Source organism: Filicampus tigris, chromosome 22 (assembly GCF_054856515.1).
Source record: "Filicampus tigris isolate MCC_2025a chromosome 22, RoL_Ftig_1.0, whole genome shotgun sequence".
In the NCBI taxonomy this organism is placed as follows: domain Eukaryota; kingdom Metazoa; phylum Chordata; class Actinopteri; order Syngnathiformes; family Syngnathidae; genus Filicampus; species Filicampus tigris.
Window position 1 is genome coordinate 2777563 of NC_141238.1, and position 20609 is coordinate 2798171.

The 20609-nt window shown below is 44.4% G+C and overlaps 1 protein-coding gene across 12 annotated transcripts in view; it reads right to left on the reverse strand.

Annotated features, from left to right (window-relative positions):
• nav3 (neuron navigator 3) overlaps window positions 1-20609 on the reverse strand; it is a 217769-nt gene that overhangs the window by 67410 nt on the left and 129750 nt on the right. For all 12 annotated transcript variants that reach the window (XM_086022785.1, XM_086022784.1, XM_086022786.1 and 9 more), the window contains 2 exons: window positions 4043-4160; window positions 2989-3041 (listed from right to left, as the gene is read on the reverse strand). In XM_086022785.1, the coding sequence (XP_085878911.1) occupies window positions 2989-3041; window positions 4043-4160 (171 nt within the window). The remainder of the gene's footprint in view (window positions 1-2988; window positions 3042-4042; window positions 4161-20609) is intronic.

Genomic DNA, 20609 nt, shown 5'->3' on the forward strand with positions numbered 1-20609 from the left:
CCAGGAACTATATAGATCGAAGTTCCTGTAACTGTAATTGGAAATGCTTGTGAATATTCTTATTCATCTGGGTCATTGTATTCTTATGGCAGTGAATCGATTGCAACTGGACTATTCTGGTTGTCTTCGTTTCGCCTCTCATCCTAGCAGGCCTCATGACTTTATTTAGTAGATAAGACAACTGTGACTGGGGCCTGTCAGTTGAAACTGAAAACCCTGCTGATTTTGACTATATGATACAAGATGGTCCGATTTCTGAAGTCGGAATATTTGCCATATAGGAAAAGTAGATGGGCGTCGAGGGTTATTTTGCTATACACAGTAAGTGAATGTTCTCTGGTGGAATATGATCCATGATGCAGCTTGGGGTCATTGCACCACCCCTACAAGTCATTAAATCACAAGTGCAGAAATGTTTCATGTGCTAACTGTTATTAAAAGGTTTACAGCTCATGAGCCAAGCGCATGAAGAGTTGGCCTGGACGGTTGCGTTTAATATGATCAGCGACACACTATAAATCTGGCAGACTTGAATATAAAGTGGTGAGTTGTTGTATCTAATCTCTTCCGAAACAATCTTCGGGCTTCTGCAGGCAGATGCGGCATCACTTCATTTACGGAGCGGTATTCATCATTTACGAGGTGACGTGTTGGGTTTTTTTTTTTTTTTTTTTGCACGAGTCTCTTTGCTGAGCCGGCTCGAAACAAAAGGCGTACGCATAAAGCCGAGAAAACGAAAGTGCACACTCATCTGTATTCCGGGGAAGCGCTGCGTGGTTTGCTAACGACGTCTGTCTATAATGAGGAGGATTAGTGTTGCGAGACTTTTAATATTTTCTGCCGAACGCTGAATAAGACTCTTTTGCCATCCGCTGCTACGAGCTGGAAAGTTCATAGAAATGATGTCAAGTTTTCCTTCCAACAAAAATAAGGTGCATGTGGGACGCAGTTATCAGTTTACCATCAAAACACGAGCAATCCAGCGGAAGGTTTTTAACTAAATAACTATCACACAGACATGCTGAATGTGAGCATTCTCTTCAATAACCATTTGCTGTGTTTGCAAGAAAACCAAACCTAGCCCAAGATTAGTTGAAAAGACTGCAGTGACACTGATGTGCAAGACCTTGCTCACGCAGCTGCTTGGTTGGCCGCGGTCCGCTCCCCACACCTTCGGGGACCTCCCACTTGACAAGAAGGCTCAGGATTTTGGGACTGCCATTTCTCATCGCAAACACGAGTTAACTGGACGCCTTTACTCCGGTAACATCGGTAACGTCAGTAGGACAAACGTATGCTTCTTTGTGCCCACTGTGGAAGAACCGTGCTTCCTTAAAGTTAAGATTCCCAAGCCGGCTGGACCTTCTGTTCCCCCAGAGCAGGTGGGGGGATCAGTGGGCTTAGTAAGTGGCTGGAGACAAAGAGTAAGGCTGCATACACACACGCACACACACCACACTAGGACATACCATCGATACAGTCCATAACAATTTGGTACCTAATCCCAACTATAAACCACATTCTGTTTTTAACGCAAGGCCATCACCCCTATAACAGAGCTTCTCAAGCTTTTTACACTAAGTACCACACCAAAAAGTCCAACATCCAAAATCTAAGTTTGATATTGAATGTAACATATTTGCCAGCCGTTTCAGAGCATTTTGACAGATCTATCAAGACTCGCAAAATAATGTGGTCTGTAAAAACATAACGACCAACCTGACAAAAAGAAAGCGTAGAGTCTCTTCTTCCACCCCACCAACAAAGTTTTTATCGAGCTCTTTCCGTTCTTTAGTAAGCAGCAGTCGAACATGGATTGGGTTCACGAAAAACACCGCTTTCTGACCAAATAGCTGAGAAAAATCGGCTTTTTGTGAAAGGTAACACATCAAGCAGAATAATGACTTTGACGTTGATAAATTTTGCTTTTGTGACACCTCAAACTATGTAAAAAAACAAACAAGGCTGAGAATAAGCTTTTGAAGGGAAAAATAATTATTTACAGAAAATACAACTGAGAATCACGCCATGAGCCATTGACTCCAAGAACTGGCATTTTTTTTCATGATCGTGACACACACGTTCTACTAAAACTTGCATTGAAATATATTTTCAAGAAGAAATGTATTGAACTGAAAAGTTGAACATGACCAAACTTTGCGAATCACTGTGGCCTTTTCTAGTCTCAAATTTGGTTCACCGCAGAACCTTTGGCTGCGCAAGCACTCGAGTTTTTCGAAGGACAGACTACAGCAAACAAGTCCATATAAAACAAAAATTTGCTTGCCGAGCCAGGAGCCACTTAGCCTTACCGGTTAGGCCCACAATCAGTTTTCGGAGTTTATCTCCAGGAAACTCGGTTTGGCACCTCTAACTCTCAGGTTTCACCTTCCCTCTTCCTTCCTGGTTCTTTCGCGCCACTTCCTAACTGAGCGCAGGCCACTTCCACCACAGCTGGACTCTCCGCAGGGAAGAGAGTCAAAACAGCTGAGAGACGGCAAAAAACGTGTGAAACCAATTGTACGAGCGCACTCCTTTTGGCCCGAATCCCAGATTTTCTCCTCAGATGTTCCGAGACTTTAAATCAAATCCATCAATTTGTCCTGTCTGGGCGACCTACATAATAGCACTGTGGAAATATATGAACACATGCTAGGACAATGGCAATAGCAGAGCAAAAAATGCGCAGCGGATTGACTTTTTCACTTGAGCGCAAGGCACGTGGATGCCACGGCTGAACCGATGTCACATAAACACGTCGTCGACTCCGGTTAAATGAGCGTAAAGATCCCACTGTGATGAAAAATAAGCGGGTACGCGAGTCTGAAGTCTCATTCGGCCGACGGTGCGCTGAGTGGCAGCCGGTAGAGCGCAATAGTCAAAAGAAACAGCCTTGAACTACTCCAGGGTGAGTTATTGAAAATAGCTTCATAACCTTGTGAGGACGTAAAGTGTGTGGTCAATGACAGAATCAAAGAGAAGACTCACCATTTGGGTCTGACTCCGGGGGCTGCCATTGATATCCTCCACCTTCTCATTGGCTGTAGGAGAGAGGACACGAAGAGATGATGTTTACTATCCTTCCACAGCGGTGAGCTCACTTGCAAGCCGGCACACAACCTCCGGGTGAGGTGCATGTGTGCACGTGTAGGAGCGTTGGAGGTTGTGCGTGGGTGCGTGTGCACGAGGCGTCTGGGAAGCAAAGCTGCCTAATTCGTCAGCTGCTGCCAGAGAATTACTGACAGGCCAGAGCGTGGTCTCATTGTCTGTTTCAGGGCAAGTAGGGAGGGTAAAGTTTCAATCCGACAGAGAAGGAGAGGAAAAAGAGAGAGCGCGCGTGTGTGTGTGTGTGTGTGTGTGAGTCGGTTGAAGGAAGTCCAAATGACGGATTTAGGAGGATGGACAGCATCAGTGAGAGGTAATGGCGAAGAAATAGTCTGCACGAGGAGACAAAAAGTGGCGATGGTGACACAAAGAAAAGTTTTTGATAAATTCATTTGAAAAAAATTGAATAACTAATTTCAGGGCGAAAGCATCTTGCAATAATTTACAGCATATATTACACTACTTTTGATAACGTAAATGCTTGGTGGGCGGGATTAAAGAGAGCATTGTGACTTTCTACTTTTTCGTCACCTTGCTATAAAAGTTGCAGCGTAAGAATCACTCAAAGAGAATACGATTCAGATTTTCACTGGCGATTGGCCTTATTTTGAGGTATCGAGATCGCATGAAGGCTGCCGGTCCCAGCCACCGATACTTGAGGCCAAAAATGTCTGAAAAAGTGTGGTTCTGCACATCCCTATTTGTAATGATTCTAAGCACTGGTGATACGAAAGCTGCCAGCAGATGGTCCAAAAGGCTGTCATACGTGCACTTTTAAAGCCACTTGATCCACTTCAAAGCATCCAACTGTCAGACTTCACCCAGCATCGCCCAAGTGTCACTTAGCACACAATTCCCTATGATCAGCGCGTACATACACGATACACAACAGCCTTTCTGTATTTGGTGCATGGTGCGTACGTGTGCATGTGCTGACCTATTATTTGGATGATCTGCGCCAGCAGGACTCCGTCGGTGACATCCTGGCTCAGGTCCTTGATGAGTCGCGGACAGCCCGACTTGGCCAGGTAGTGATTGGCCCAGTCTGTGTAAATCTGGAAACACACAACATTAGCAGACCATTGAGTAAGGTTCGTGCACCACTACTTTATCCAAACTAACTGTGCGTCCATGCTAAGACATAAGCAAACCCAATGGGAGCGACATAATACTTTGAATAAAATGGTGCGCATATTAGATGCTGCGAAGCTGTTGTAGCATATTTTACAGCCCCAGAGTGAGTTGTTATGAGCCAGCCACAATGACTCAACTGTTGCTCTTTTCATCTCAATTACTGCCCGATAAAGAACTGTGACCATTTAGTCATTTGCTATTAATGTTTTACAGCGTGGCACAATTTCCTATTTCACTTTCCAGTCCAGCTAGTAAAGTTTCGATTCGCTGTGTTTAAACTGGCTGTTGAATAAGCCACCCATTCCACTTATTGACGGGAAGACAGTTAAAACACACGGAATCGCTTTGACTATGTCATGTTGAGAAAACACATAAGCGCCATAAGGAATCCAATCTAAGTGGTTCTTAATAGGCTGTGATTTCAGCTTTTATGCAAAGAATCCATTTAGATCAACAGCGGCCAATAAATCAAGACTGTCATTGATTAAAATATAGCTTATAAGAGAAGCATTACATTGTATGAGCCATTGTATCATCAACCAGACCTCTTAGCATATTTAGGTTGGTTCAGATATCGCAGTCTCTGAGTCCATAAAGTGACTGATAAGAGACACTTTGTCGGCCCGGCAACAGACTGAAGCCAACAGCTGCTGCCATTCCGCTGGGCTTTGGCGATATACAAGAGTGCCCCGCAAACGTCCAAGAAAAAGGCTCAACGCTGCAGTCGTCACACTTTCCACTGCCACCGACACCTGAACTGGATGATGTTGAGCTCTCTTGACAATGATTTCACCCCAACGATTGTACGATCTTTGCTTGGTAAAAAACCCATGACACACTTCAGTATCCCCAATTCCATACGGTGCGGTCATTTGAGGACATGCAAAAAGGGCTGCAAAGTGACTATGTCACGAGTCAACAGATGCATTATGCTGTAAAACAGCAGTAAGACGCTAAAACAAACACATCCCAATAGGAGGCGATGTGAGAAAGTACCGTACAGTAAACACATTATAAAGTTACTCCACATCTGTACACATAAAGGGACACCTCAACATTCAGTCCCTTTGTAAAAAGATCATTTGCAATTAGGGCTGCTTGATTATTATTTATTTTTTGGTACAAACCAAGAAAATGTTTAAATACACAAAATATGAAGACAAATAAATGTATGCAAGCAGGATAGAGATGTCCTAGGTGTTTTGGACAAAGCCAAATTGATCAAATTAGTCAGCAAAACTGCAAATGTATAAATTAAAGTATGATTTCCTTGTGTAAACAAACAGTGCGTTGGATATAAATGCATGTTGATAATCATTTTTTTATGATTATGCCAATTTTGTAATCGTGGAGTGTAATAATCATAATTGTAATTCAATTTCACAATAGAAAATGGATGAAGGGAAATTAAAAATGCAACATACATCACTGCAATGCTTACAGTATTGGCTCAGAATAGAAATACATCAAATCAAATCTGTCTGTGTTTTCATCATCTCTGAAAAGACCCTTTTCTCACCCCAGCGGGATGCAGAGCAAAGCATTATTTATTGTATCATTTGAAGTATCGCAGTGATGCATTCAAGTTAAGTGGAGACCTTTGCGAGCGGTCGGCGTCGCCTCACATCCTCATCCCTCCCAGCTGTGTGACAAGCATCAGGCGCAGACGCCGCCGCTGCCGCCGCACTCGATTCATGACTCCTCGGTGACACTGTGGAAGAGTTCAGCCTGCTTGGCTCCTCTTTCCCTCCCCTTTATTTTCCCTGAACCCGAGAACTGCCTCCTTCCGAGATGCTGACGTCAAATAATGCGCACGCAAGCATTCAACACACACATTAGTGAAGCAAAGTCCTTCTGCCTCTTGTTTACCTTCTCCGTTGTTGAATCCACCCTTCGGAGTGAGACATCCAGAGCAGTTCTCTCCTGAGAGAAGATAACCTGCCTCCAGCAGTTGGAATCACAATGCAGCGACTACATCGGCGCAGGTATTATTGACAGAGTCTGCAGTGTCACCCTGCAGCCTCAAGGGGGAACCAGTGAAGAGCCAGACCGGAGGAGAGGACCGCATCCCCATCACTGTTCATGTTTGCATCAATGCAGCATCAGGGGATGAATGGGCTCTTTAATCATGGCGCCGGTCCAAGCCCGTCGAATAAATTAAGTTTAACGGCGGTCGAGGGGGGATCGAGCACGTATGTACAATCGCTCGGAGGGCGCTTAGCGCTGTAAGGCTGTCCGAAACGGGCTAAGTGTCCTCCCATGGCTGTGGCGGCTTGAAAACTTGGCACGGCTCCTGCTCTCATGCGAGTCTTCAAGGTGATTAAATGCGACATAAAGCTGCATTCACAGAACAAGCGATGAGCCCATGCAGCACAATGGATATAAATGCATGTGACATCGCTGTAAATAGTTTATGCCAAGAAAAGCAATGCTCTTCTTTGTGAATGGGCAAAAGTGGGTGCTTATGCATGATTACGTTTGAGACTGTGTTATCGCACTTGAACGTGGCTTTGATCTTCACCTAGCCTAGCTGACCATGAGGGTGGAGGAACTCCATGTTGGCGCGCTTAAGTAACAGTTAGTGGAGACCCAACTATGTGCATAAAGGCTATTCAAAATTGTTATCTTTTAAAATAATGTCACCTTTAAAATACCATCCCGTATTCAAGGCTGAGGAAGGAAGTGTCTCTTTTTTCAAGCCATTTTCTGGGGTCCTTGAAAGAGGTGAAGCGCCAAATCCCCGTGATGGCTTCCAGTAAGCATCCAGCGCGCCGCTGAAAACACATTTCCGACAGAATCACGCGCCGCACATGGCTTTTGTCCGTGTTCCAAATGCGGCGCACCTGGAAGCCATTTTGACCGCACGGACCTCTTTGAGCTGCAAGTCTGATGCATCTTGATTCCCTCCTAAACTGTCGCGACCTTCTCCCGAGAGCGGGATAAGGCGAGGGCCCCTTCCTACGGGAAGCCCGCCGGCACGTAGAAGCAGCGGGCGGCCTTCCAGTGCCGCAAACGCCCAAGCGGCCAGTCTCAAAGTTTCCCCTGGCGGGCTCGCTCTCAGCATGAGGAAATAACGGTAACGCTGGAGGACACCAGTCAGGAGAACGGGCTCTTTGTTGCCGTGCCAGCCGTCAATCAAGGCCAAAAGTGGGGCTGTATTCACGAGGGGACTGTCCAGCTGTATTTACAAAGCCGATAAGTCAGCTATCCACGCAGCGGTAAAACACAAATTAAACGCATCAGCGGACAAAGTAAATATGGTTGATCAGCCTGATGCATAAATGGGGGAAACGTGTCAACTGCGGCTTTTTTTTTCCCTGCAGAAAAAAGGAGGAAAAGGAGGAAAACGCGATATGCTGTCATGTTACGAGCAGTGTTGCCACAGTTACCTTGAACAAGTTAGATTTTTTGACACACTGGTAATGTTATTGAAGCTAGATAATTTTGCAACAGCACAGAGTGTGAAAAGTATCTTAATATTTTCTTGAGCTGAAAAAAAATCTCAAAATAGTTTTTAATATGTAGCTTGAAAACACAAATCTCTCTCCTTCCATTTTTTTTCCCAAGTGGTCAAAATGTGTCATGGCGCACATGTGATGTCACTCCCCCAGTAGGAAAATGATATATTAAAGTAATGCGCTACCGGCATCACTGGTTATGAATTATACCTATACAGGTGATGAGAAGCTGCTTCCAAAAATATTATAGCAAAGTAATCTAAATTGCATGAAGTATCTGATTCTCACTGTATTGTTCTACTAAACTACAATCCAGTATGCCGTTCCAAACTATTTTCAAGTTATTATTCAAGCCAACATTTGTGCGTTATCGTCACTTTCAAGCTAATCCCCCAGTGTGACATCACTACAACGAGCGGAGAGTAGACTAAAATGACGCCGCCAAGACGTTCAGTCATCGTTTTGTCATCTGCCAAGCCACTTTGTCGCTTTAGCAGAAGTGCTGAGTCGAAAAGGACATAATTGCATGCGGCTGCGAGATGTTTTTGGACACAGAATGCACGTTGGATGTACTCTGTGTCAATGTTGAGCGCTTGTAAGTGCGGCGGGCCAGAAAGAAGCGGGGAGACAGAGGATGCGGTGTAAAGGCGTATTAAAACAGGCATTTGAGAGGGGGGGGGGATGTGTGAGGGGGGTGATCTATGATGGCCTAAACACGATCAGAAACTCTCACCTACAGTACATGTACAGCCTAAATTGCCCAGGGCCTCCTGAATCACTCATGCTTGCCTGTCCATTTGAATAAGTCCATTTGTAGTCCAGTTTGATGAAGTGACAGTGATTCCAAGTCGCAATCCAAACTAAGGGAAGGAATTCATTCATGAGGTAAGGAACACACATGTCAAGAGGTTCAGAAACATGACGGATTGGCATTGTTTGGGTTGAAATCACGGCTTAAAATAAATAGGCCATGCATGGGCGATAATCACTGAGGCGGGGAATCAACAGTCCTTATCCCACATATTATGTCACTCTGCTGAAAAGTGCACCGAGAAGGCCCACTTTTGAATTTCAGGGCGAGATATACATTAATAGAAAGCAGACGCGAAATGATGAGGTTATTCTTTCGGAGCTTCCTATGATGATTGATGGTTGTTAGTTCACAGAGCCGCTTTGCTCATGAGGCCAACAGTTGTTTGCTGGCAGGATTAAATATCAGTCACGGAGTGATGCTGATGTAAAGTTCTGGATTGATGAATCGCTCCAAATGTATTTTCTTGCTTGTGTTTTAGTCGCCAAAGAGGCATCCGTGACGTTGAGATGCAAGTTGTGCATGTCAGCATTTGCTTTTTATTTGGATTTGACCTACTATATTGCAGTTTATTTGTGACCCTAGACAACATATGCCAATGCGTATTCTTGCACGCTGGGGGTTTGAAGGTTTAGATTTACATCAATGCCAATTCACATTATGTGTTAGCATTGAGCTAGTGGACGTTTGTTAGCCTGGTTGAACATTTTGCTGTTTAAATATGCAATGTTTCTCCCTGTTTTGTTTTGTGTCAATTTCACAGGACACTTCAACTAGGAGTGTCAAACAGCTTGAAGCATGCACACTAAACTAACTAGGGGCAAAACTATTTTTTAAAATAATTGCAGGTCAGTGGGGAACGTATCCCCTGCGATAATTGGGGGTTCACTGCTCAACCATTGATCGCACCCTTAGATTCACCTGCACAATTTAAATGAGCTGTATAATGTGTTTCGATGTCCGGAAGGGAGAATAGTGTATCTTTGTAATCACTCGTTCTTCAGATGCCCCCCCTCCCACGAAGAAAAACACAAATAAATCAGGCAGCTACCATGTCATTAGTACCCTGCCTTGGTGAGAAAACTCCTGCGGAAATACACAGCGAACAGATGTGCACGCACACTTGAAATGTTATCATCAAAAACAACCACTGTGACGTGCGTGTAACATTGTCGAGCTGACTGAAATACAAATCGTGAGGGAGGGATCTGGGTGAGTCACGGTTGGATTTGTCACACTCACTGGCAGCATTGACCGGCTCGCTGGTCAGCATCAACATGACAACTTGTTGGGCTGAGGAAGAACAGCAGGGCTGTTGTCAGGCAGATTTGACTGAGCGTATCCAAGCATTAAGGTAAAATCTTAGCATCAAATCAACATCTAATTGCTTGTCCACAAGGGCCGCCATCTGCTAGTTGGAAAACAAAATTGATGGGATTTTGATTTCCTGCCAAAAAGCTCCAGCACAAAAAAAAAAAGTGACTCAAGAGCAAGAGTTTGGCTACCTGCAGCAAATAACTCTAAAAGTTCTTTAACCAATTTAGTGGCTACATTTAGCAATAAAAGAACTTTTATAATAGGAACTCGAAGTGATCAAAAGTCAGTTAAAACCCAAGATCAGAATACCCAATTGAGTCCAATTCACGTTCACAGAATGAAGACAGACCTTGCACCAAGCATTGCTTGCTGCAGCACTTCAGTGTTTTATGCAGAGGCACCAGCAGGGGGCTGTACTGCACTGATCCTGCTATGGAACCAGCTGCCATTCAATTGAAATCACTTCGAATATTTACAAGCCAAACGTTCTTTCAAGTACCACTGAGCTGCCTTATGAATCACACAGAGTTTATTCCTTTGTCATTATGAGCCACATGTCAAAATAAAATCTTGAAATCCTTGAAATCTTGAAATCATAGATACCAGCCTTATGCCACACTTTTGCTTCAACAATTAAAAAAAAGAACCTTTTCTTGCCTGACCGCTCTATGGTTACAGAAAAGGTTGCACCGATTCCATGGTCATCATCGGAAACGGCTTCATCGAGGCGAAGCGGGGCCCCTGCACACAGCCTCACACTCCTGCACAGCCTTTAATTTATTAGGCAGGCGGTGTGTATGTTGCTGAGTGTGAGCAAATCAGGGGAAATTGGGGCCATGACCCTCGGTGGGGCGAGGACTAATAGTGCTGTCGTCCAATTCGAGGGCGTCAGCAGACCTTTGGTGATCTGGGGCGCGCACTTCCATTGCACAAACTGAATTTCTTACAGATTAATGGATACAATCGGAGATGTGCTTAATTAACAATATGTGGTTGGGAAGCACCGATGGTGTAGTGGTTCACCCATCTGACTTCCATGCATATTTGGTTGAGTAAACTTGTAATTCTTTTTGTTTTATGCTTCCTTTCAAGTCAACACCAACTGGAAGTGGCAATAAATAGCTTGAACTAGGCACTTGGCCTCCTTTTTTCAAGCTCTTCACTATATGACGAACTGCTGCTTGTTGTCAAGTCTGTTGTCACCATCTAGCACTCAAACCTGAAACGGTAGTATATAATATAGGAATATATTTTGTAATATTTATGAATTAGGGGTTAGGTTCAGCAACAAGTGGTCGTCCGTTTTGCTGACATTTTTTGGGATGGGGGGACTGACTGACGACTTCTGACGGACTTAACTGACGGCCTGACAAACTGACGATTGCAATTCAGTTCGTCGACAAATGATGGACCAGCAAAATGGAATAAAATGCCCACGTCTGTATATTAGCTTGTAAAAGTGTACCTAATTAAATGTGTTGTTTATACTTATCGATGATGAGAGTGACGAATGATGTGCAAAACACTAAATGCCGAAATGCGACCATATTGGTGCTTTTTTCCTCATTTTCCCTTTCTTCCTCTTAAAAAGACCTGTTACTCAAGTTGCATCCAACACCGCATTCTGACTTGATGAGACACAGCCTAACAAGGTGAAAAACAATACCTGCCGTGCTTTATACCCTCTCAAACACATGACGCCCCAGACTTCCAGTAAGAGTCCATCTTATGCAACCATTAATGACTCCCAGCAACAGGTTAAATAAGACTGCGATTTGAGCGGGCTGCCTTCCACCTTCCCATTTTTGATATTTACTGTAAAGGGGTCCGTGTGGATGTGCTAAACATCTGACTCGCCGCTGAGTCACGTGTGACTACTGCTGAGTCACAGAGAGGGAATGTAGTTTTCCTTGCAGCCTGGCTTGGATGTCTTCCCCCACTTTCGCTCGCCAGCGGACTGTGAGTCACACATATTTGCCGCGCGTGTCAGTGTTGCTTTTGATGCATCTTTACCTCCACGCGTGCTACTAAAATGAATTAGGGTTAAGACAGCTATCGTGGACTTTTGGAACTGCGGCCATAATATCCAAATGTCAACAGCAGAAGTTAAAACACAACTGTCAGGATTTCCTCTAGTCGCCTCTCTGTAAGGAATGACTCGAGGGGCTTCCTCAGCCGAGTGGCAAACGGTCTCGCCTTGACAGATGCATGCAGGCTGGAAAGAGGAAGCACAACAAGACGGTCACTTCCAGGTCACTATAGACGGTGACACAAGAAGTCATGAAAGGGGTGGGGGGCAGGGGGGGGTCTCGCTCCACGTGAGCCCCTTTGCTCCCAGTGCAGCAGCTACAAAAACAAATCCAACGGAAAAAAAGTGTGTCGTTGTGCGTGTGTGGGGGTGTGTGCGTGTGTGTCTGTCTGTCTGTCTGTTCAAGGGCTGAAAATGAGGCAAGAGGTAACCAGAGAGCAGAAAGTAAAGGGTATGCATCGGATGGCAGTTCACTGCAGGCCCCCCCCAAAAAAAACCTCCTTTGTGATATTCATCTTGCATATTTGTTGTGTTAGCCCTGCAATTAATGCATTGATATACGGTGGAATAGCACTAATATGTCTCTCTGAAGTGCAGTGTGCAATTAATCAGGCTTTTTAAAACATTGGTGGGACTAAAAGAGTGTTAATGAGGGAGAACCAAAAGGAAACAGATGGAGCGAGAGGTCGATTCTTTTTCTTTTTTTTAATGATTGAACCTGCAGGATTTCCAGTCAGAGCAAAAGAGAAAACAAGGGCAGCTATTTTTGACCTGCTGAAAAATTACCCGGATGTTCCAGTGCCTTGTGGATTTTTGCTCCCCATCTCCTTGACTTCTATTGTTCGGGAAAGTTTTGGAGCTTTGGAACACTTGGGCTCTCCGAGGTCCGACTGAGCTTTAACGGCTAAACAACAAGTGCAAGAAGAGAACTCGATGTCCGAGGAGGAGAAAGTGCCTCTTCTGAGGAGAGGCTTGTTAAGCTCTTTGGAGGGGGGCATCATGATTTCCCCTTGCTGTGCCTGACATCCTTGCATTTCCGGAACTTCAGATGCTCAACTGAGGGACTTGAGGCTTTGTCCTTATTCTAAAAGTGGCATATTATGGAAAACTGACTTTTTAATTGCTTCTATGTAAATAGTTGGGTCTCTGGATACCCTGTGCAGCCATTAAGATTAAGTGTGGGGCGGGGGAAAACAAATAAATCTGTGGGGCTAATCTACGTGCAAAGTGCCTGACATGTTACAGTCCGCTATTATGCGTACACTTGCCGGCGAGATGATGAGACCGAGCTCTCCAAGAGATGTGGAAAATGAATGGTGAAGCTCAGACTCCACACTCGGTCGTCATGGTAACGAAATCCGGACAAGCAAGAAGTCCAGTAGTATGTAGGGTGCAGGGACAAGGGTTGAGTATTTTAGAGCAATATATCAGACGTGTTATTAATTCATTCCCAGGAACGTATTTTTATGTCATTTTAATTTCTTAAGGTGGGAGGGTACCGGAGGGTCCGAAGAGAGCTGGCAGTGAATGAGTTTAACACCTGGGAACCATTTTAAATTGTGAGAAATGGCTAATATGTTTCCTTTAAATGAAGTGTTAACAGCATCCTTTCCTTCTGCGTCTACTCTGTTCAAAGGGTCCATTAGCGTGCCTAATTACACAAGTGTAGCTTCTACACTTGGGAGCACAGGGTGAGCAATAAGTCATATCAGGTTACATGAAGCCATGGGCTGACAGCATTCTTAATGACCCATTGCTAATGGATTGAGAGTGGCAGCAGGTTCACAACACTGGAGGAGTCAAAGGCAGACATAATGCCTGTGAAGGTAAGTGAAAAGGTTTGGAAGAAGTGACACACACACACACACACACGCACACATGCACACGGGCCGCCGTGAAGGACTACGGGTCGAGGAAAGCTGCGGAAGGAAACTTTGTGTTCCCTCTGAGGAGCAAAAGTGATTGAGAGAGATGTGTCTGGGACTGGACGGCAAGCATTTTTTTCCACTCTATTTGCCCTGTGTCGGGACCTGGAGTCAAATGGGACAGGCCCAATAAAAAGGCTGCAAGTGGACGTGCGTCAACTGGGCCAGTTCAAAATTATTGATGAAAGGCCTCACTGTGGAGAAGTTGAGGATGCTAAACTTGAGCGGTAATTGGAAAAAAAAGTCACGCCTCCGCAGCGTTCCTTCCAATGACTCCTAACTATTCTGCTAAATGAGGCCTTCAAATGGGAACTTTGGAAGTAGACTTGGAATATATTGACCACCACTGCGTTCTCAGCCAATAATAATGCTCCAAAATCAGCAATTAGGAGCCCACAAGGGATGTCTGTATATAAGAAACTAACCTCAATGTAAATCCATCTGTGTCAATATGAGACAAGTCTTTGATGCCAATGAAAAGTGGGAGAGCAGACAAGACCAGATCGTGACACTTATACCGTTCAGCACACATCAGCTGAAAGTTCCATTTGCAATTTGCATCAGAAACATTTCCATCCAGACACATACTTATTGACTCGTTATCTGTCAAAAGAGAGTTTTAGCTTCAGTATGCAGTGTGATGCTTCAATAAACAGAAGACCTCAGAGGGAGAATCAAGACCCAGGACACATTTTGAATCATCCACATCCACAGAGAATATGTTCTTACGTACATATAAAAGCATTAGTGATGCCTTCTACAATAGCAAGCACTGCAGGTGAGCTAAGAGTTTGCAAATGTGGACATCGGATGGATACAGGGGGAAAGGTCTGGAGTAAAAATTAAATAAAACATGTAAAAGCTTTTTTTGTAGACTTAGCTGTCAGTGTAAATTAGTTTAATAAGTGATGCTGAAGCTTCGTGGCACCACACAAATTTCTGCCTGAAATGTTTGCAAAAACATGTCAATCAACAGAACAGCCCAACAAAACAGGCTGTGGAGCATAAAATCAGATTCTATTATGGCAAAAAGCTTGCAAATTCAACGCAATTCATGCACATGACCACTAAAAGGGACCCCAGTTGGATGAAGGTGGGAAAACATTCATACAGGTAGAAACTAAGGATGCGCGAGAACTAGACAGAGGAGAGAAATGTGCCCTCTATCAACGCTAATCTTTATGGCCCAGAGCAGTGACGGTGATAGCAAGATGGTGTTAAGTATCTAGTCAAGTGCAGCGACCTGCCGGGAATACCAAGCAGCCTTCACATGTGCAGCCTACTGGAGGAAGAGGGAATGTTTCTCTTCTTTGGTAATAATCGAGCTCTTAACATTGTCTGTGGTTTAGCGAGTGATGGCATGACAGAAGAGAAAAAATATGATTATCTAAAGTTTATTATTCACCAAAGCAAAGCATGTGGTACAAGTTGATGCTTTGCTTTAATGATACCAGGATGAGCGACACACTGTGCTGTCAGCATCACACTGCAGATCAGGAGCCATTGGACATGCATGGGGAGCATGATTCGATTAGTGGCGCACCAGAAGCACATTGTCAAGTGGCTTGTGAAAGATGAGCCTGCCGTTGGTCGTGTTTGAAATGTTCAAATTTGCTGGAAAGGAATGCCCAGAGGATGTGATGGTTAATTGGCAGAAAAACCACAAACATAATAAGTTCATGAAAGAGTCGTGAAATGACATGTTTCCATTCACAAACCCTGAGCATGGGGACGATAGGGATCGCTAGACCTGGCTCGATAGCAAGAAAGATGGTTAGATAGATCGAAATTGAGAATTAGCATAGGGGCCGTGGTGATAGCTAGCGAGATAGATAGATACAGTGGATCGAAATTGAGAATTAGCATGGAGATGATCGGGATATCTAGCTAGCTAGCCAGTTGGATAGCAAGATTGCAAGCTAGATAGATGGATTGAAATCAAGAATTTCTGTACTAATCAACCACATCAGTATCATCTCAAGCTAAAAGTAGGGTGGATTAGCGTAACTACATTCGTAGTTGCCTCAGTCGATCAGCCAAGCAAGAGAGCAAGATTTGATGCTAACCCCCGGAGCTACACGCTTGCTATATTCAATCCACAGTTTATGTAAAGAGCCATAGATGAATCACAGCAGAAAAATCAATGTTTTCCCAAGATGTGGGGAAAGAAAAACAAGCACTCCGAATGTTAGGCTACAAAGATCTCCGTGGCCCGGTGTCATGCTGTGCAAAGCCCGATGATGAGCAGTGTTTTTGGTCAAATCTCTTGTAGCTTCGCAGGCAGTTGCAAAAAGCTGCAAATCCCTTCGCTTTGATTGTGTGCCAGAGCTGCCGCGTCGCTCCCTCGCGACCACTTCACATCCACTGTGGGCTGTTAATGCTCGACCCATCCCACTCATTCTTTACTCCCCTTCCTTCTCTAATCCTCATCGTATCTCCTCACCCATTCGTCTTCCTCTTACGGTTATATCTTCTTCTCTACCCTTTACATCCCCCTTTTCCTCCCATTGCTCTTCTTTCTCCCCCTCCTGAAAAGAACCCTGGTGGGATAGAGAAGGAAGAAGAGAAGTCCTGTCCGGCCCATGAAATGGGGGCAGCTGATGAGACTTTCAGGTGCTTTGTCTCAATGGCATCAGGTTTTATTGTTGGGTTGTGTATTGAAATCTACCATTTGTTTCCAATCTTTTCTGCCTGACTATCCCAGTAAATAAGAACTTAACACCTGTGCAGATGCCGGGGTGTGTTTTGGATTTACCATCCTAATATAACACAGCCAGCCAAGCCTCTTGGAAGAGATAGCGAGTCGTATATTCCATGGATGCATTCAGAATCGGGACCCCCCGTTCCCCGAGCTCCCTCGCTCAGCAGCTGCAGAATCAACGTATAAATATACGGTGAAACATATGCCGCTCCTTCGAGGCCGCGCCGCGATAGTAAGTGCTTTTCAGTATGGTGGGTGGGGTTCGCCGAGGTACTCTAAACACCCTTACCTAGTAAATCAGCAGGCAGCTTGGATTTCTCCAAATGAAAAGCTGTTTTCTCATTGAAGACATACTCAAGAGCAAGCGAGCTCACATTACAATAATTTCGAAGCAAAAAGTCCTGGAACCTAATTCCATCACACAACTAGCTCAAGTAGCAAAAATCCTTTAATAACTATCTGAGGTGTGACAGCAAAATTCCAGCAGTGGTAACTCTTTTCACGTGCACATTTTTCCTTGTACATCTGTTCCTTTCTTTGACTTTTCCATTCTATCCATCATTAATCTGACAACCTGACAGAAATAGTGGTGGCATCATTTGTCGGGATGAAATATAAGACTGCGCTTTGGGAAAATGCACGTTTTTTTGTTTTAGGGCAACCCCATAATTATTTCTAAAGCCCAGAGTTCTCCACATGGCTTTCGGATGACTTTCTCCGGCAAACGATATGAAATAACCCAAACACTGTGAGTCATTTTCACCAGTAGGAACCTTTGCCATCCCATTGAGGGCTGTCTCTCAACATGATGGTTTTCAGCATGCGCTATCCTTGAAACCTTAGAGCCTGTGCCCTTTTGTTTCTGCGGTGTGTGTCAGTAATTTCTCCCCCCAACAGGGATAAATCATAGCAGAGTTGCCCTCCTCACCACAAAACTAATTTCGGTACCCTTAAACCTGGGGATTTTCCAGGCCAACAGACAGCGCGAGCAAAATTTGAATCAAATGAAGTCAAAGACCTCAACGCCAGCAGCACGAGCAGAAACTTATTTGTAAGAACACACACACGACCACACACCGCTGCGGAGTGCTCTAATTTCACTTTTCATGTTTTTTTTTTTTCCAGCTGGGTCACCAACTCCGTCTCAAGTGGAACTCGATCAGTGCTTCTCCAGAAAGTTAACTGTGAGAAAAGAATGTGGTTCACCTGAAGGTGCTTTCAAGTAATCACATCCCACTGCAAAGTACATCAAAATACATTCTGCCAATTTTTCTTTGCAATCAAGCATAAAAGCAGAGAAACAGTTTTAAATCAAAGGTAAAAAAATGACTGCGATCCAAGCCAACTACTTGTGGAAAGCACACACACATAGTGCAGCAGCTTCCCTAATGCAATAAGATGGCATTTCAAATGTGAACAGACTGGTATTTCTTGTCCCAAAACTTGCCTCAGTGCAGAAAAATGAGAGGGCAGATTGGATCACTGTTGAAAAATGCATTGAGAACAGTTCCACTTGGATGCAGGGCATACGGAACTGTGATTTTTAGCATCCTGTACACTTCCATTTTGCACGTTGAAATCATCTTCCACACATGACAGCACAGCAAAATACATTGAACTGCTCTTGAGACATGGTGAGGAATGCGTGTCACCACATGCCGCAATGTCAAACTCCTGGTTTCCCACGGACACAGCGACCTGACAGCCAGTCAGGTAAATACGCTAGCTGACCTTCAGTAAACACAGGCTGGACGGCACTGCTCCTTATCTGGACAGGCCCTGGAGGTGCTCTTTTTCAGAACAAACACACCTTAAATTGAACCTTTCAGCAGCAGGGTTGCTCAATACTTTTTAATTAGAGCTGATTACAGCTGAGCTAACCCTCACACAAATTTTATTACCTGGAAGTTAAATTCAACCACTCGTTAATGAGCATGCGGCGTCTTCAATGTAGGTCGAGGCCCTTAACTCACTTGCAAAACTGTCTGAAGCTTCCACCCAACAAGGCTCGACCTCCTGCCCTCGATCATTCGTTAAACAAACTAGCGGTGATGCGGAGAAACGCCAAAGGTGCCTCGCCTTACATTGAGCCCACCCCCTACCCCTGCAGGAATGTGACAGTTAGAATGTTGGAAATAGTTGCGCAACAGCAAGGCACTTAAAAAGACGATTCGGACCTTTAGGCCTGTCAAGCCCCCGGGACGACTGAGGGGGAGGAAAAGTGCTGATTGTTGCGAAGGAGGACTTTTAGACCCCACGCGTTGAGGCAAAAGGCAGATCGATAATCGGTGTGTTAAATGCAAACGAAGATGAGAGAGTAAACCAGATATGCGGCGATAAATTCATCGATATCTTACCGCCTTTAGCCAATAGTTTCTTTTGTGGTGTTTTCACGTGGTTCTGACACACAATAACTACCTGCTGAGAGCAGATTATTTATTTGAATCCGAATATGAGTGCAGACATCTCCATTTTTTGTGAACTGAGTAATTTTTTTTTTTTTTTTTAAACACTGGTTTCCAAGTTAAAACTAATAATTTTGTACCCCCCAATAGCATGCAGCTACCTTGCAGTCCTGGTTTTGACGAGAGCAGTCATAACGAAGCCTTGACAGTGTGAGATGAGTCAGCGTGCCATTTGTGGCAGTTGGAAAACAGGATTACGCATACCTTAAACACAATAAGCGTATAAAAGATGAATGGGATGTCGGCGTGTAATTGTCAAAGGGAATTAAAAAGCGGGGAACATGCTGCAAGTGTCTGACAGACTGGCACCCTGCTACCGCTGCTGTCAGGCAGAATGAGGTTTAACCATATTGATTCCCATTTTCTTCTCCTTTCTTTGCATCTTTAACAAAGCAGTAGCGAGGGTAAGCACATTTGTTGCGCTTCATTAAGCACTGTATCATGTTACATTTCCCCTAATGCTCTGAGACTAATCTCCTTCCCTCCAATGTCGCTGATAAGCTCACGCTATCTCTTATCTTGTATCGCGACTCCTAAACAGAATCAAACATATCCCCTCTCATTAGGATATCAGAGCCATACGAAAGGACATTTATCTCCTCTCAACCAGACCCGGCTAATTGAATCCAGAGTCCGATAGCGATCTAGTAGCGAGTGTGTCAGTGGATTAGCATGGCTTGTCACCAAGGTAACCCTGGAGTGGAGGAGGAGGAGATCTGAAGTTGCTTCCGAAGGACTCTGCACAGCATCCCTCTGTCAATATCCGCCCGATAGCGCTTGCTTCCTTCCTGTGGCCGAGGGACCGGTCGTCTCTCTCAATCCACGTCGAGCAGGAAATGAGAGCAGATATGCAACACGACGACCGGCATCTTTATCCGACCAAAAATCAGCAAACTTTTAATTTGAGAAAAATTAAGAAAACTGCAATTACCTCTCTGTATCTCACATCATTCATCATTTGACCATGTAATGGAGAATCCAGGACCATTATTCTTACTGCAGTGAGGATTTCAAACCAAATCATGAGGAAAAATTAATACATTTTTCATATGCTTTTTGATATGTCAGGCGTAGTGCCAAGTCGCAAAAAGACTCAGTGGATGGTTAACGGACTGATCTTTGCCCATCCTCTCCCCGACTGGCTTTTCCGTTCTCATGAACTCCAACGCATGTCAACTGCTTCTTCTCCCTGGAGCGCCGTCTTCCTCTTCTTCCTCCTTCCTTTTCTCTCTTTTTTCATGTTTAGGAGAACAATTGCAATAGGCCGGAGACCGGAAGAAGCACATCTTGAGAATGTAGTTGGAGGCCCAGATAGGGTGAAGAAGATAAGGAGTTCTTCAAGGTGATTTGTAGTCCTAAAACATACTCGAAGCTTACAACTTAGATGCCTGATTATAACATAGTGGATTTTTTTTCGGGGGGGGGGGTTTCTGTATTTTACCACATACTCAGCTGAAACAAATGCTGAGCATAAGGATGTCGAACCAATCAAATCTGGGACAGGTCCAGTTTGATGTGCACGCGGCTGCTTTTGGTCCAAACCAACTGTTTGCATCTGTTTAGTGGGTGTTTTATGTTTTTTATCTGATCTCCTTTAAAGCAGTCTGGCAATCATGATTTGCTTCCCGCTTTTTAGCTGCGGGAGATGGGACAGAGCCGTGGAG